This window comes from Centropristis striata, chromosome 17, assembly GCF_030273125.1.
Source record: "Centropristis striata isolate RG_2023a ecotype Rhode Island chromosome 17, C.striata_1.0, whole genome shotgun sequence".
Taxonomy (NCBI): Eukaryota; Metazoa; Chordata; class Actinopteri; order Perciformes; family Serranidae; genus Centropristis; species Centropristis striata.
In genome coordinates, this window is record NC_081533.1 from 28,991,162 (window position 1) to 29,005,945 (window position 14,784).

The 14,784-nt window shown below is 38.3% G+C and overlaps 1 protein-coding gene across 2 annotated transcripts in view; it reads right to left on the bottom strand.

Annotated features, from left to right (window-relative positions):
* focad (focadhesin) overlaps nucleotides 1-14,784 on the bottom strand; it is a 78,190-nt gene that overhangs the window by 23,738 nt on the left and 39,668 nt on the right. For both annotated transcript variants that reach the window (XM_059354552.1, XM_059354551.1), the window contains 13 exons: nucleotides 12,302-12,436; nucleotides 11,493-11,543; nucleotides 10,283-10,366; nucleotides 9,134-9,275; nucleotides 8,201-8,389; nucleotides 6,529-6,650; nucleotides 6,339-6,431; nucleotides 5,406-5,494; nucleotides 4,743-4,784; nucleotides 2,651-2,759; nucleotides 1,492-1,608; nucleotides 208-446; nucleotides 13-102 (listed from right to left, as the gene is read on the bottom strand). In XM_059354552.1, the coding sequence (XP_059210535.1) occupies nucleotides 13-102; nucleotides 208-446; nucleotides 1,492-1,608; nucleotides 2,651-2,759; nucleotides 4,743-4,784; nucleotides 5,406-5,494; nucleotides 6,339-6,431; nucleotides 6,529-6,650; nucleotides 8,201-8,389; nucleotides 9,134-9,275; nucleotides 10,283-10,366; nucleotides 11,493-11,543; nucleotides 12,302-12,436 (1,502 nt within the window). The remainder of the gene's footprint in view (nucleotides 1-12; nucleotides 103-207; nucleotides 447-1,491; nucleotides 1,609-2,650; nucleotides 2,760-4,742; nucleotides 4,785-5,405; nucleotides 5,495-6,338; nucleotides 6,432-6,528; nucleotides 6,651-8,200; nucleotides 8,390-9,133; nucleotides 9,276-10,282; nucleotides 10,367-11,492; nucleotides 11,544-12,301; nucleotides 12,437-14,784) is intronic.

Genomic DNA, 14,784 nt, shown 5'->3' on the forward strand with positions numbered 1-14,784 from the left:
CTCAGTACTGACTTGTATTCAAGGTTTGGGTTGAAGGAGCAACTTTCCAGAGCATCCAGACAGCGAAGGAGGATATCAGTGTCCTTTTGCACAGAGACATCACTGGATAACAGAGAGAGAGAGAGAGAGATGTCCAAACTACAGACAACAATAGATTATAGGATACGGCACGTGTTTTAGTCATTACTACAGACATGGAGACTCTACCTGAGACGTTGGTGGTGCAGACTGGACAGCACCATGCCGAGCGCCAGGCCGTAGTGGAACTGGACAGCCTGGGAGTCTTCAGTGGTCTGGGAGCCTGGCAGGCCTGCCTGCAGCACTGACAGGACCTGCAGCAGACCGTCGCTCTGCCACACCACCAGCACCGGGACCAGCAGCGACAACGCCAGGCTGGCACAGGAGCGAGCTATGGCACTCGCTGTGTTCTCGCCTGAGTAGGAACGCTGAGAGGGAAGAAAGAGGGAGATAAGTGTGTTTGATTACTTCTGCTGCTTAAAGGGTCTGTAGACTGTCACACCAGCCAAACAACACAGCAGTGGATTCCATTAATCCATACATTATGAGTCAGTGAGGAGCAAGGTTATTATAGTTAACGAAAACTAACGAAATAACGAAAACTAGAATTGAAAAAACATTTTTGTTAACTGAAATAAAAATAAAAACAAGAGTTTTTTCAAAAACGATAACTAACTGAAACTGTATTGTGTTGTTACAAAACTAACTAAAACTAACTAAAATTATAGTGAAAATGTCCTTAGTTTTCATCTTTGTCAACTTTTTTCATACATAATTCAGTGTTTCTATTTCAACATGCAGGAACACATGGTAAATATGTTTACTGAGACTGGGATGTTTACACTAGAACCAAAATTCAAAACACTCGGAACTGTGAGAGTTAATAACCTTATTGGGGCTAAGATGGATAAAACCAAAGGAAACAAAGGCAAAATTTATTATGACCTCTTTGAATCTGGCACCCAACACATAGCCCATTACAAAAAAACTAAAACTAACACTAAAACTAATAAAAACTAAACTAAAACTAAGCATTTTCAAAAAATAAAAACTAAACTAAAACTAGAAAACTCACTCTAAAAACTAACTAAAACTAACTGAATTTGAAAACAAAAATTCACAACAAAATTAAAACTAAAACTAATGAAAAATCCAAAACTATTATAACCTTGGTTTGAACTGATGATGCTGGGTATAAACATACTTCCTGTTGGTTCACCAGCTGTGTAAATGTGTTGCTGAAATCAGTGGTTTCATGTTATCCATCAGAATCATGGGCATAAACACAAATTATTTTTCATTTTGGTTTAACATTGTAGGATAGGGCATTTGTCCTGCATTCATGTGGTGTTGAAATAATTGAAAAAATATGCTCTCAGAGTGTCATTCTAGTTATAGTAGCTATTACAAGTACACATTTGTACATTACAAATACATCAAGCAGAAAAAAAAAAAACCTCAGATGACACTTACATGTAGGAACCATGGGAAAACTTGTCCTCTGGCCTTGTAGCTGCTGCTGCTGATGCTGAGCAGGGTGTTGAGGACCATGTCCAACCAGCTGGCTGTAGGCACAAACTCTGGTCCAGCCTACAGAAGGAGTCGTTAAGGAATATTTAGCGAGCTTTGTGACTTCCTCCACTTGTAATGCCACCATGAACTTAATCACACCTTTGTTTGGGGACAGACATCACTTGATGACCAAAATGAGGACACGATTAGGTAATATAAGGTCGCTTGCACATAAAGTCTCAGCGTGTCTCCATTACAAAAAAGGCCCCAGAGGGATTTACGAGACTCCGGAGGTGACGTATGGTCTTCCATCGTCGCGTAATCGGGACAGTTTCGACAGTGATCCGTGATCGCATAGGCAACGGATTAAACACGGGAGACGCAGCTGTGGCCACTGTTGCTAACTGTGCACAAAGTCCGCCGCTGATCATAAACAAAGCAGCATGGCTAATTATGCATAGCATCTCTGAATTAATCGCCATCGCTAACAGTGCTTGTTGTAAACAAACAGAGATCGTTAAGTGAACACCTCCTGAAGCAGCAGCACTTACACACTGTACCGCTACAGAGCTCACTGTTAGCCTATTAGCACTGTGCTACTGTGCACCTCATTAAGCGACGCCGGACTGCACTATGAAAGGGCAGAAAATCACACCTTTGCGGGAGCACTATGAACGCCCTAAGGCAAAGATCTTTCCAGCAATATAGCACGTGAAAGGACCACACTATGAAAGGGGCTTATATGTTTCTTGTGGCTTGTGACTACTACTTCGCCTGCTTTTACAAATGGCGTGTGTTGTTGTGGCGTCAAGTACTACGTCACATCCTGCTTAGCATTCTATCCAATCAGCAACCAGGCTTTCTCAGGGGAGAAAAACGGCCCTACTCTTTGACAAGCCCGAAAAAAGTTCGGTCAAAAGACCCTCAGGACTTCTTAAAGTACAGCACATTTGGGTGTGTGTGTCTGTGTGTAGGTATGCCATTGTTCATAGTGAAACAAAGCAAATTTACAGATAAAATCAATTACCTTCATAAACTTCATCTACTATCAGCATCGAAAAAAATGTTTTACGTTTTACAATGACAGAGATACTGTAGAGAAACATTTCACATATATTACCATGACGCTGCCGTTGCTATCAGGAGGCAGGCTGCTCTCATATTTAGCCAGGACAGCAGCCAGGCCGCTCAGAGCCAGGATGGAGTTTCCCTGAACAACAGGACTGTCCCTGAGGAACACAATACTGTTAGTGCTCACGCCTAGGCTGGAGATATACTTGCTGTTTAACCATCCATTATATACACAACTGGCTGCATTGGGAACAGAATTTTTCACATACACTACTGGTCAAAAGTTTTAAAACACACCAACTTTTCCAGAATTGAATTGAAAATGATGCAGTTTAATGTCTCAGTGTACTCTGAAATTAATGCACATTTGCAACATTTAAAATTCTTTATTGAGCATGATAGTGTTTTGAAAGTAAAAAAAAAGATTCAAAATCACATTTTATGTTGGACTAAAGGAGTAAAAAAAGACACAAAATGACCAAAAAGACACAAAATGACAAAAAAAGACACCAAAAGACACAAAATGACTAAAAAAAGACACAAAATGACCAAAAAAAGACACAAAATGACCAAAAAAATACACAAAATGACAAAAAAAGACACCAAACGACACAAAATGACTAAAAAAAGACACAAAATGTCTAAAAAAAGACACAAAATGACCAAAAAAAGACACAAAATGACCAAAAAAATACACAAAATGACAAAAAAAGACACCAAAAGACACAAAATGACTAAAAAAAGACACAAAATGACCAAAAAAAAGACACAAAATGACTTACAAAGACATGAAAAGAATTAAAAAATGGACAAAATAGCCCAAGACTCCATAGAGTTAAGTTGTTAACCCATTTCTTGTTCCCTGAAAAAAGGCCTACTTGTATAATTCTGAAATGTACATTATTTTTCAGTTTTGGTTAACCTTACCTTTTTTATAAAGTAACCTCCAGGAGGTTACTTTATTGTTCATTCTGAGATCACTGCAGAAAAAATGACCGCAAGGCCATCATAGAATATATCAAAGGCCCTTAAATCAAGCATGTTATTAGCTGTGTTTCCTTTAGGGGGAAGAGTGGGTGTTAGGAAAGTCTCAGGCCACGCCCTCTTAAATGTTCGCTCACTCTGCGTGTCTCCATTACAAAAAAGGCCCCAGAGGGTTTTAGGAGACTCCGGAGATGATGTATGGTTTTCGATCGTCGTGTAATCCGTTAATTAGTGACAGTTTCGACCGTGATCACATACAAAATGGATTAAACACGGGAGATGCAACTGTGGCCGCCGTGCACTGTGCACAACATCAGCAGCTGATCATAAACAAAGCAGCATGGCTAATTATGCACAGCATCTCTGCTGATCATAAACATCGTGATTGTGAATTAACCGGCATCACTAACTGTGCACAGAGTGTCTGGTGCTTGTTGTAAACAAACAGAGATCGCTAAGTGAACACCTCCTGCAGCAGCAGCACATACACACTGTACTGCTACAGAGCTAACTGTTAGCCTATTAGCAATTTGCAGACTGGACGCTAAGGGGTTAACATCCCCTCCGGCTCTGCAGCTGGGAGAGACTGCTGCAGGAGGGCTGGGCCGCTTCGACTTGTTCTTACTCTTCTTAACGAGCCGGGGGGCCGGCGAAGAAGAGCAAGAACGAGTCTCTCTTGTGAAAAATAGTAGCTAGTGTGTCTGAAAAGTCGCTAAATATAGCGACAACACTGCTTCGCTGGCTTTAACAAATGGTGCATGTTGTTGTGGCGTCAAGTACTACGTCACATCCTGCTTGGCGTTCTATCCAATCAGCAACCAGGCTTTTTTCGGGGGAGAAATACGGTCCTGCTCTTCTACAGGGACAAAAAAAGTCCAGTCAAAAGACCCTCAGGACGGCTCACATTCAAATAAGGGGCATTTCGGCGAGTGAGACCCGCCTCATTTCGGGTATTAGACTGTAGTGGAAACACCCCTATTAACATTGTTAGTACTACTGCTACGGTCCCTACCGTTTATATGTGTCAACAGCAGGTATAACCCCAGCCTCAGAAGGTCAGTTATCACATTCCTTAATGAACTTTACATGAAGTCTACAGATCCCCTCAAAAATGTTGATTCTTGCACGGCAAAAATGTTACGAAGCAAGGGACTCACTTTGTAGCAGCTTTGATGACGCCTGCCAGCTGGTCTCTGGCCCTGAGAGGGATAAGAAGTAAAAGATGGAGAGATAAGGTAGAAAGGATGAAAGAAAAAGAGAGAAAGTGTAGTATGAAAAGAAGACTCTTCTTCTGATAATGCAATGATGTACGAACAGTCACCTGGCTGATACAGCACGTTGGCTCTTCACTTGGTGTGTGTGTGTGTGTGTGTGTGTGTGTGTGTGTGTGTGTGTGACAGATATCATGATACATGTAAGTACCCATATCTTCCATGCAATCTGTTGATTGCAGATAATTTCATCGGAATGAAAAAGTTTAAAGCAGCATTCGGACTAGGGTGGGAATCAGAGAGAAGAGCTGCTGCATGTTCTAATAAAAAATATCAATATTTGTTGCCAGTGTATCAAAAATGAACTGCAAGAGGAAGTTATATTGCTGTATCAATATTTTGCCATATCCCTATTCAGACCATGCTGATCACCTCTCCAAAAAAAAAATAATTTGTATGCAATAGGTTGCATAACATAGGTTTTTTAAAATTTATTTTATGTATCAACCCTTTTCATGTGTAAAGACACATTCATCAAATTTGGTCATTTTGAGCTACAAAGTCCTGAGATTGAGTTTATAGAAAAGTATCTATGGAAGAGATTCTCACCACAGCCAGGCACAGTGTTGTTTGTACTGGAGCTCCTGTGGGTCCTCTTTGCCTTGTTTCTGTTGCATCCCCAAATCAGCACGTCGACCCTGAAGACGCACACAAAACAAAACAGAAAACCACATTTTATTTTATCTGCTACATTTGGGAAAGTCAACAGGCAACAGGCATAGGATAGCCTACCTACATTGTTGTTGTTGTTTTTTGTTTTTTTTTAAACGCTGTAATTGTTTTTGCTTCTTCATTTTTGTCTGTCATAGTCGATCTGAATCTGATCACCACATCTGGCACATGCACAGCTACCAGTTCTTCTTTAGGACCCTGGGGAGTGAGAGCCGAGTCTTATGGTGTGTTCAATTTACACTGAAAGTCGGAACTTGGAGCTCTAAACAACTTCACCCCAAAGTTGAGTGCTCCCAGCATTTCCCAGCCTTACAAATGTACAACAAAACATGTATATATTATATATTATATACTGTATTATTATTATTATTATTATTATTATTATATACCGTCTAGTCACTATAGCATTGGTGCCATCATATCATCAGTATAATTACCTTCATCTTGTCAACCTACCAACTGATCTATCTATCTATCTACTGTTTACGTTAGTGGCAGATAGCATTCATTCTATGTCGGACTGGTGAAATTCATCCAACTTCCGAGTTGGAGATCCGATTTCGGAGGGGTTCTGATCAAAATTTTTACTCTGAATTCTGACATTTGTGTACACCATTAATCCTGTTATACCGGTGATGTTTGTCTCCTTATGTAGCGACAGTTGGGGGGGACGGATCGGGATCACTATGAATTTGGGGGCGGTCATATCCCCCCCGTCCCTAGTGCCATCTACGCGCATGCCTTACTTAACAGTGCGTGGAGAACATTCCTCTCTAGAACCACATGCAGTATCGATCAATTCTTCAATACCTGTAGAACAGCATGGAAAGCTCGACTCATGAAGCCTCTCCAGGCCTGGGGCAGGAGGAGAGCACGGTGCCATTCGGACGGCTGAATGTTCACCTGAATACAAAAAAAAAAACAAGCAGGAGTTTTTTTTTTGTGGCCATTTTAAATTGTTAAAACCAAAGAGGAGTGTGTAGAATATACGTATACGTACTTCATGAATGAGGGCTGCCAAGGTCTGCTGGTAGCTGCGGCTGCAGCTTATGAGAAAACGATCAATCGGTCTGCCGTCACGGTCCGTCTGCACAGGCAGCTTGTAACAGAGCAGCAGTCCAGCTGTAATACACACACACACACAAAATCAGCTATATATAAATATATACACTACTGGTCAAAAGTTTTAGAACACACCAACTTTTCCAGAATTTAATTGAAAATTATGCAGTTTAATATCTCAGTGTACTCTGAAATTAATGCACATTTGCAACATTTAAAATTCTTTATTGAGCATGATAGTGTTTTGAAAGTAAAAAAAAGATTCAAAATCACATTTTATGTTGAACTAAAGGACTAAAAAAAGACACAAAATTACTAAAAAAAGACACAAAATTACTAAAAAAGACACAAAATGACCAAAAAAAGACACAAAATGACTTACAAAGACATGAAAAGTTGTTAACCCATTTCTTGTTCCCTGAAAAAGGCCTACTTGTATAATTCTGAAATGTACATTATTTTTCAGTTTTGGTTAAGCTTACCTTTTTTTATTTACCTCTGGCAGTTCACCACTTACCTTTGTACCCTTTCAAGCTGTTCATTTGACGTGAACTGCTTGAATTTCAATAAAAAACTGGAAAAATTGGGGTGTTCTAAAACTTTTGACCGGTAGTGTATATATATATATATGGGCCGGGACTCGATTAAAAAAATGTATCTAATTAATTAGAGGTTTTGTAATTAATTCATCGAAATTAATCGCATTTTAATCGCATATAAATATTTGAGCTGAGAACAGTGAGAAGTGATTTTTTTCACATGGATTTTTAGTATACCATTGAATAATGACTGAATACATTGTTTATTTTTGTTCAAGTCCAACACACCAGTGCAATTTTTTCCATTAAGTGTAGCAATAGCATATTTAGAAATAAAGTACATTTCATAAATCCAGGTAGCCTATAGGTAGGTAGACCTTCTGTAAACTAGAATACTTTGTTTTTTTAAGTAAAACACAATCCACGCTAGCTACCACACTAGCCGCTAGCTGCTATATGTTTAGCATTGAGGTGATACTTGAGGCTGGATGTGCTGCGGTGATATGTGAATTCCTTGTTGCCTAGCAACACAACCGTTTTTAGTAACTAAATGTCCCATCATCCACGGGGCCAACCAAAGGTCTCATCAGCTTCTTCCTTCATGTTCACTGTGGTTTGTTGTTGTCTGAGCTCATCAACGCTAGTTGGTGCTCCAGTATAATCGGTCCTCCTGAAACTCGTCCAGTGAGAAACGTTCCGCGGTGCAAAAATAAGTGCGATTAAAATGCATCAATTTTTTTAACGCGTTCATTTTGGTGTAATCAATGAATCTCAATTAACGCGTTAAAGTCCCGGCCCTAATATATAAAAGTTATATATATATAACTAAATAAATAAATATATATATATATATTAATTTCAAACACAAATTGCTGTGTGTAAATAGGACAGAGAGAACCCAGGATTACATTGCATTACATTAAATGTAATTTGGCTGAAAATTTTAAACTTTTTCACGATGCTGTAATTTTTTGAGATGTACCTGTATACAGTCTATGAATCCAACATGAACCATGTAAATAAAAATGTAACATCTTAAGCTTCACACAGTTGAGGGATGGATTTGCCCACCTGCTAGTCCCGGCTTCAGCCCAGGCTGCTTGTTCTTCTCGTAGGTTTTCAGCATGAATGATGGAATTCCAGCCACAGTTTTACCCTGATCTGATCTCAGGTTTTCCCCCCTTAGGGCAGAAAAGTAGACCCCCCGAGGCATCTGGCTCATCTCCTGCTTCACCAGTGAGGTCAGCAAGAGTCCGTAAGCTGGGAAGAAAAAAATCTAAATGAGAGTCTGGAGGAGGTCCTTAAGTATGTGAGACAAGAACCGTAAGGAAAGACACAATGAACTGACTTTCCACCACGAACACTGCCAATAGCTGGAAACACCATAGAAGCATTATGAAAAAAGCACAACCAAAAAGAGCTTTTGTATCAGCACCTACGGAGTCAAATTGTGGAATAAGTTAAGTGTGGAAGTACAGAAAAGCCAAAACATAAGACAGTTTAAAAACAAATATAAAGACATCATCTTTACAAAGTACAGAAATTTAGAAAAGCCTCTGTAACATGGACATATGTAGACTATAATTTTGTAATATACATAGTAATTGTATTTATGTTTATAATATTTATATATATATATAGTAATTTACAATATACATGTATAGGTATTCACAATGTAATATAAATTGTTTATAGTATATGTATATATATAATTATTTATAATATTTGTATGTGACTATATTGATTATTCATATATGTATATACTGACCCGTTAAGGGGTAGGACTAGATAAGTTCTTTTACTTCTTCCTACCCCCTTTCGAGCTTGCAGAAAGTGTGTTTTTTTCAATTTGTTTTGCTTTTTTGTTTTGTTTTTTATTTATTCATCTATTAATATTTAAACTTATTTTTTTATTGCTTGCATGTTCGAAATAAAGACAATCAATCAATCAATCAATCAATCAATCAATCAATCAAAACCAGGTGTCTGGGTGATTGTATCTACCTGGTAGGACAGATGGAGGGGTGAGAGCCATCAGCTTCACATAAGATGAACCTGGGATGGAGAGATCCTTTTCTTCATCCTCCTCCTCCTCCTTCCCTTGTTCCTCCTCCACATTTTCATGGGGCTTTTCAGCTGGTCTGGCCTACAGAGAGGACGGAGCCGGAGCAACAAGAAGAGGTTGACAAATAATCAAAACCATCCACAATAAGATGTGAAGCTTATAACTGCCTTTGAGGTAAAGAGATCGACTAGGGACCAAGGTTATAATAGTTTTGGATTTTTCATTAGTTTTAGTTTTAATTTCGTTGTGAATTTTTGTTTTCAAATTCAGTTAGTTTTAGTTAGTTTTTAGAGTGACTTTTCTAGTTTTAGTTTCGTTTTTATTTTTTGAAAATGCTTAGTTTTTATTAGTTTTAGTGTTAGTTTTAGTTTTTTTGTCATGGGTATGTGCCTTCATTTCCTTTGGTTTATCCATCTCAGCCCCAATAAGGTTATTAACTCTTACAGTTCTGGGTGTTTTGAATTTTGGTTGAAGTGTAGACGTTCCAGTCTCAGTAAACATATTTACCATGTGTTCCTGCATGTTCAAATAGAAACACTGAATTATGAATGAAAAAAGTTGACAAAAACAAAAACTAAGGACATTTTCACTATAATTTTAGTTAGTTTTGTAACCACACAATACAGTTTCAGTTAGTTATGGTATATGCTCTACTGGATAACAAAACAGGACTCCTCTAACCTTAAGGAGACCGGAGAGTCACCAAAATAAAAGTCACCTCTTCAAAATAAAAGTTCTTCAATTTCTACCAACTGTTACATGACAGTGTTTTTAGCTTGTTTTTAGACAACCTTTTTTTGCAGTGCAACATTTGAATTGCAATAGCTTCCTTTGACTTGACACTTATATAATCATTTGTAAAACGTATTTAAGCTTGCTCTGCAGACTGCCTGTGAAAAGGCTTTACTGTGTTATTGAAGACAATCAATTTGAATGTTAAAGTGCCAATATCATATCACACATCACACATAACATGCATTACAGTCTTGGAAAGAAAGTCTGCTAATTTTAGTTGTGTGTGTAGAAAAAGTATTCAATGTAGAATGTGAAGTTGTGAGACTGCAGGAAGAATGGAGAAGGACTCTTACTGCCTCAGGAAGAAGGTTGATTGTGTGGACCACTTCAGGAAAATCTGCCAAAGCCCTGTAGCCACAGCTCGCCACCTCCACATCCTGTTACAGCAGATACACACGCATTTTTACACACTTGTTTTTCCCCTAGAGCAGGGGTGTCAAACTCAAATACACAGTGGGCCAAAATTTTAAACTTGGACAAAGTCGCGGGCCAACATTGATATTTATTGAAAAAATTGACCGAAACAAGTTCAAACGAAACGGAACAAGCAAAGCTTGATATAACTTAATATTGCAAACATGCAAAATCGAATATCAAATAAAACAAACAAACACATCAATGGCATTCATTTCTTAAATAAATTTTAAATAAAAATCGTATGTCCCTTTATTTTATATGCGGCTTTCTTTAAATTTAAATTTAACAGTAATCTTTTTCCACAGGCTAAAAATAAATGTGAGAATAAAATAACAATAATAAACCAAATGACTAATAATAATATCCTTCAATGAATGTGCAACCATTCAAGCCTTGGACTAGCAAGAAAAAGTGCATAACGACAACTTTAATTGTTGCTCAGTTTGCTACACACTGATCTACTGTGTTCAAGCCAAAACACCAGCAGAGCATTCTGGGATTTGTAGTATTATATTTTGGTATTTCCTCGCGGGCCAAATATAATTATACTGCGGGCCAAATGTGGCCCACGGGCCAGAGTTTGACACCTCTGCCCTAGAGTTTTGCACACACATATATAACTCAACATGTAAATAAAAAACAAATAAGAGATGTAGAAACTGTTGTTACACAGAGGATTATTCCAGTTAGAGGAGACTTGTGGGCCCATAAAAGCAAAACATTGACTCAGTAAATCTGAATAACTGATCATTTTGAGGGGGGTCATAACTACAAGTGACCCTTTATTATATGGCAAATTATTTTATCCATTGTTGATACCTAACACACAGACACACACACACACACACACACACACACACGGTCGTACAGACACACACACACACACACACACACACACACAAACACACAGACACACACACACAGACAGACACACACACACACAGACAGACACAGACAGACACACACACACACACACACACAGACACACACACACACACACACACACATACACACACACACACACACACCCATACACAGACACACACACACACACAATAGAGCAGATATTATCTTCATGACTCAGACCTTGCTCAATGCATAATTCCAGAGAAAGCTGACCACCTCTTCCTTTAGTTTCTGAGAAAACAGAGAAAAAAAATAATTATTAAAATGACTAACCATGCTAACACCACCGCAAATAGTCCTAAAATTGGCAACAGCGGGGACAGAGCTTACAGTTTAACCCGAGGGGGTCTAAAAACAAGATAAAAACACAAAATGTGAGGAAAAGTTGTCTGATTAAAGTTGCTGCATGGACAGATAATTTCACTTGACAAGATATCTTAAATTAAGATTGTTAAATCTAGAAATAAGCATGTTGAACACTTAAAATAAGAAATTAAGCTTTTTTTATCTTGGTAAGAAAAAAATAATTTGCAGTGCACTCTGCTTGCAGCTTTAATTTATCTCGTTTTAAGAGTTCATTTCTTATTTTAAGTGTACAACGTGTTTATTTCTAGATTTAATAATCTTAATTTAAGAATATATACTTATATTAAGGTCATTGTAATAACCATTAATTAACAAGTAAAAAGGCCCTTGTAAGTCCTTACAAGATACTTATTAACATTATTGTGTGTTTATAAGCTTATATAAGTGTTAATAATGGCATTACAAACACCCATGAACCACCCATTATGTCTTTGCCATGCCTTTATTAATCTTATTTTGTTTGCTTATTGATATTAAAATATAAGTAAATATCAGCTTTACACATTCTGGCTGTATGTAATATCCTCCAATATTCTCCAGGGTTGAAATTTGGAATTTGCAAGTATTTCAATGAGTGTCCCATTAAGGGTTAAACAGAAACTTTCAGGAAGCCTGTCAGATACCTCATACTCCTCTGACTTGACGGTGAGCTGGGGAACCAGAGCGAGAAGTTCAGCGATGGCTTTGACCATCAGTGGACGGGAGTCACAGCTCAGCTCGGGTCCCAGACTTCTCCATGTTGAGACAATGTCCACCACCTGCAAAACAAGCCTTGTAAAACTCAATGGCTCCACCTGCTGTACAACCACGATTCCACAAAGACGGGACACTGCCTCAAATGTAAATAAAGTGTGATCATTCGCTCATCTTTTTTTGATTTATATTCAATTAAAAACTGTATAAGTTAATTAATTATTAACAGTTTGAACATTAATGTTCAAACTGATAAACGATATCGTTTACTGTAGAAATGTGTGTAATATGAATTACCGGTAGTATGCACTAACTGGAGAGCACTTTGAATTTCGTTGTACATGTGACAATGACAAATAAAGACCTATTCTATTCTATTCTATTCTAAGCATATCGCTCACTTGTTATTTTTTTTTTCCATTTAAAAAAAAAAAAAAGTTTATGTTTTGTGTTTTCAACTGTATATTTGATATTGTTGGACCGCAGGAAGAATAGCTGTGGCTTTGCTGCAGATAATGGGGATCTTAATAATAAACTCAACTAAACTAAACTGTAAATATATACTTGTTATGATGACAATGTGGAAGATTCAAAAACACCTGTTTGGAACATTCCACAGGTAAACAGGTTTATTGGTAACCAAGGTTATAATAGTTTTGGATTTTTCATTAGTTTTAGTTTTAATTTCGTTGTGAATTTTTGTTTTCAAATTCAGTTAGTTTTAGTTAGTTTTTAGAGTGAGTTTTCTAGTTTTAGTTTATTTTTTATTTTTTAAAAATGCTTAGTTTTAGTTTAGTTTTTATTAGTTTTTGTTTTTTTGTAATGGGCTATATGTTGGGTGCGAGATTCAAAGAGATCATAATAAATTTTGCCTTTATTTATTTGGTTTATCCATCTCAGCCCCAATAAGGTTATTAACTGTTTTGAATTTTGGTTCTAGTGTAAACATCCCAGTCTCAGTAAACATATTCACCATGTGTTGCATGTTCAAATAGAAACACTGAATTATGAATGAAAAAAGTTGACAAAAACGAAAACTAAGGACATTTTCACTATAATTTTAGTTAGTTTTGTAACCACAAAATACAGTTTCAGTTAGTTATCGTTTTTTTAAAAACTCTAGTTTTTATTTTTATTTCAGTTAACGAAAATGTTTTTTCAATTCTAGTTTTCGTTATTTCGTTGGATACTACCACCTGTCACCTTGTTGGTAACAGGTGATAGTATCACCTCTATCATGACTCAGTTGTTCACAAGAACAGTTGGGCGAGGTTTACCACTGTATGAAAAACTGTGTGGGCAGATAATCCTGCAGTTAAAGAACAACACAAGAGAGAAAAAATAAGAAAAAACGAATCAGACAACTTTGGCCCAAGTCTTAAGGAATTGGATTTAATTGGGCAACTTATAATTGTTTTTTCGTGTCAGCTCGTCTTGACCAGCAGGGCAGAAACAGCTGATCAGTCATGGGAGTTAAATGTTTGCTGTGTCAGAAGTTATTCAGAAAAGGTGTTTCCATCTTCCCTTTAGTGCATTAACTGTTTTTTGAAAAGACAAAGAACATCTCAAGCAAGTGTCCTCAGTTCTGTTTAAGACAGTGTCCACATCTGTTTTGGAAGCAGGGTTGTACATGTGGTAGACTAGCCTGGCTATACCCATACTGCCTTGCACGCTCGAATTTCATTTCGAACCTCCATCCAGTCTGGAAACCAGGGCCGTTTCTTAGCCCTGTTTTAGGGATCCAATCACAGAGCGGGGAGGGACGGCAAGACGATGACGCGTACTATTCGGCAGACGGAAGCTTGTAGTTTTCTTACGGATCCAACATGGCTGCAGCAGACGCAAAACTCTCTTTAGCTGTAAATTGTGTTTTAAATAGTTTAGAGCGTAAGTTGATTTTAAAAGAAGAGCAACGTTCGACTTTACACTCCTGTTTCACCACGAAAAAGGATGTTTTAGCCTAGCTTCCGACAGGTTTTGGGAAAAGTCTAATCTACCAACTAGCGCCGCTACTATCGCCGCTACTAGCCCCGCTACTAGCCCCGCTACTAGCGCTGCTACTAGCGCTGCTACTAGCCCTGCTACTAGCCCCGCTACTAGCGCTGCTACTAGCCCCGATACTAGCCCCGCTACTAGCGCTGCTACTAGCCCCGCTACTAGCGCTGCTACTAGCCCTGATACTAGCCCCGCTACTAGCGCTGCTACTAGCCCCGCTACTAGCCCCGATACTAGCGCTGCTACTAGCGCTGCTACTAGCCCCGCTACTAGCCCCCTTAAGACGCTTTTGATAGACATTCTAAGCGCCCAACAAACGGCTCCGGAGGATCGTAAACCACGCCTCCTCTACGGAGAAATGAACGGCTGGTTTCCAGACAAATCTCATTTGTGATTAGTCTGGTGTTAGCCAGGCTAG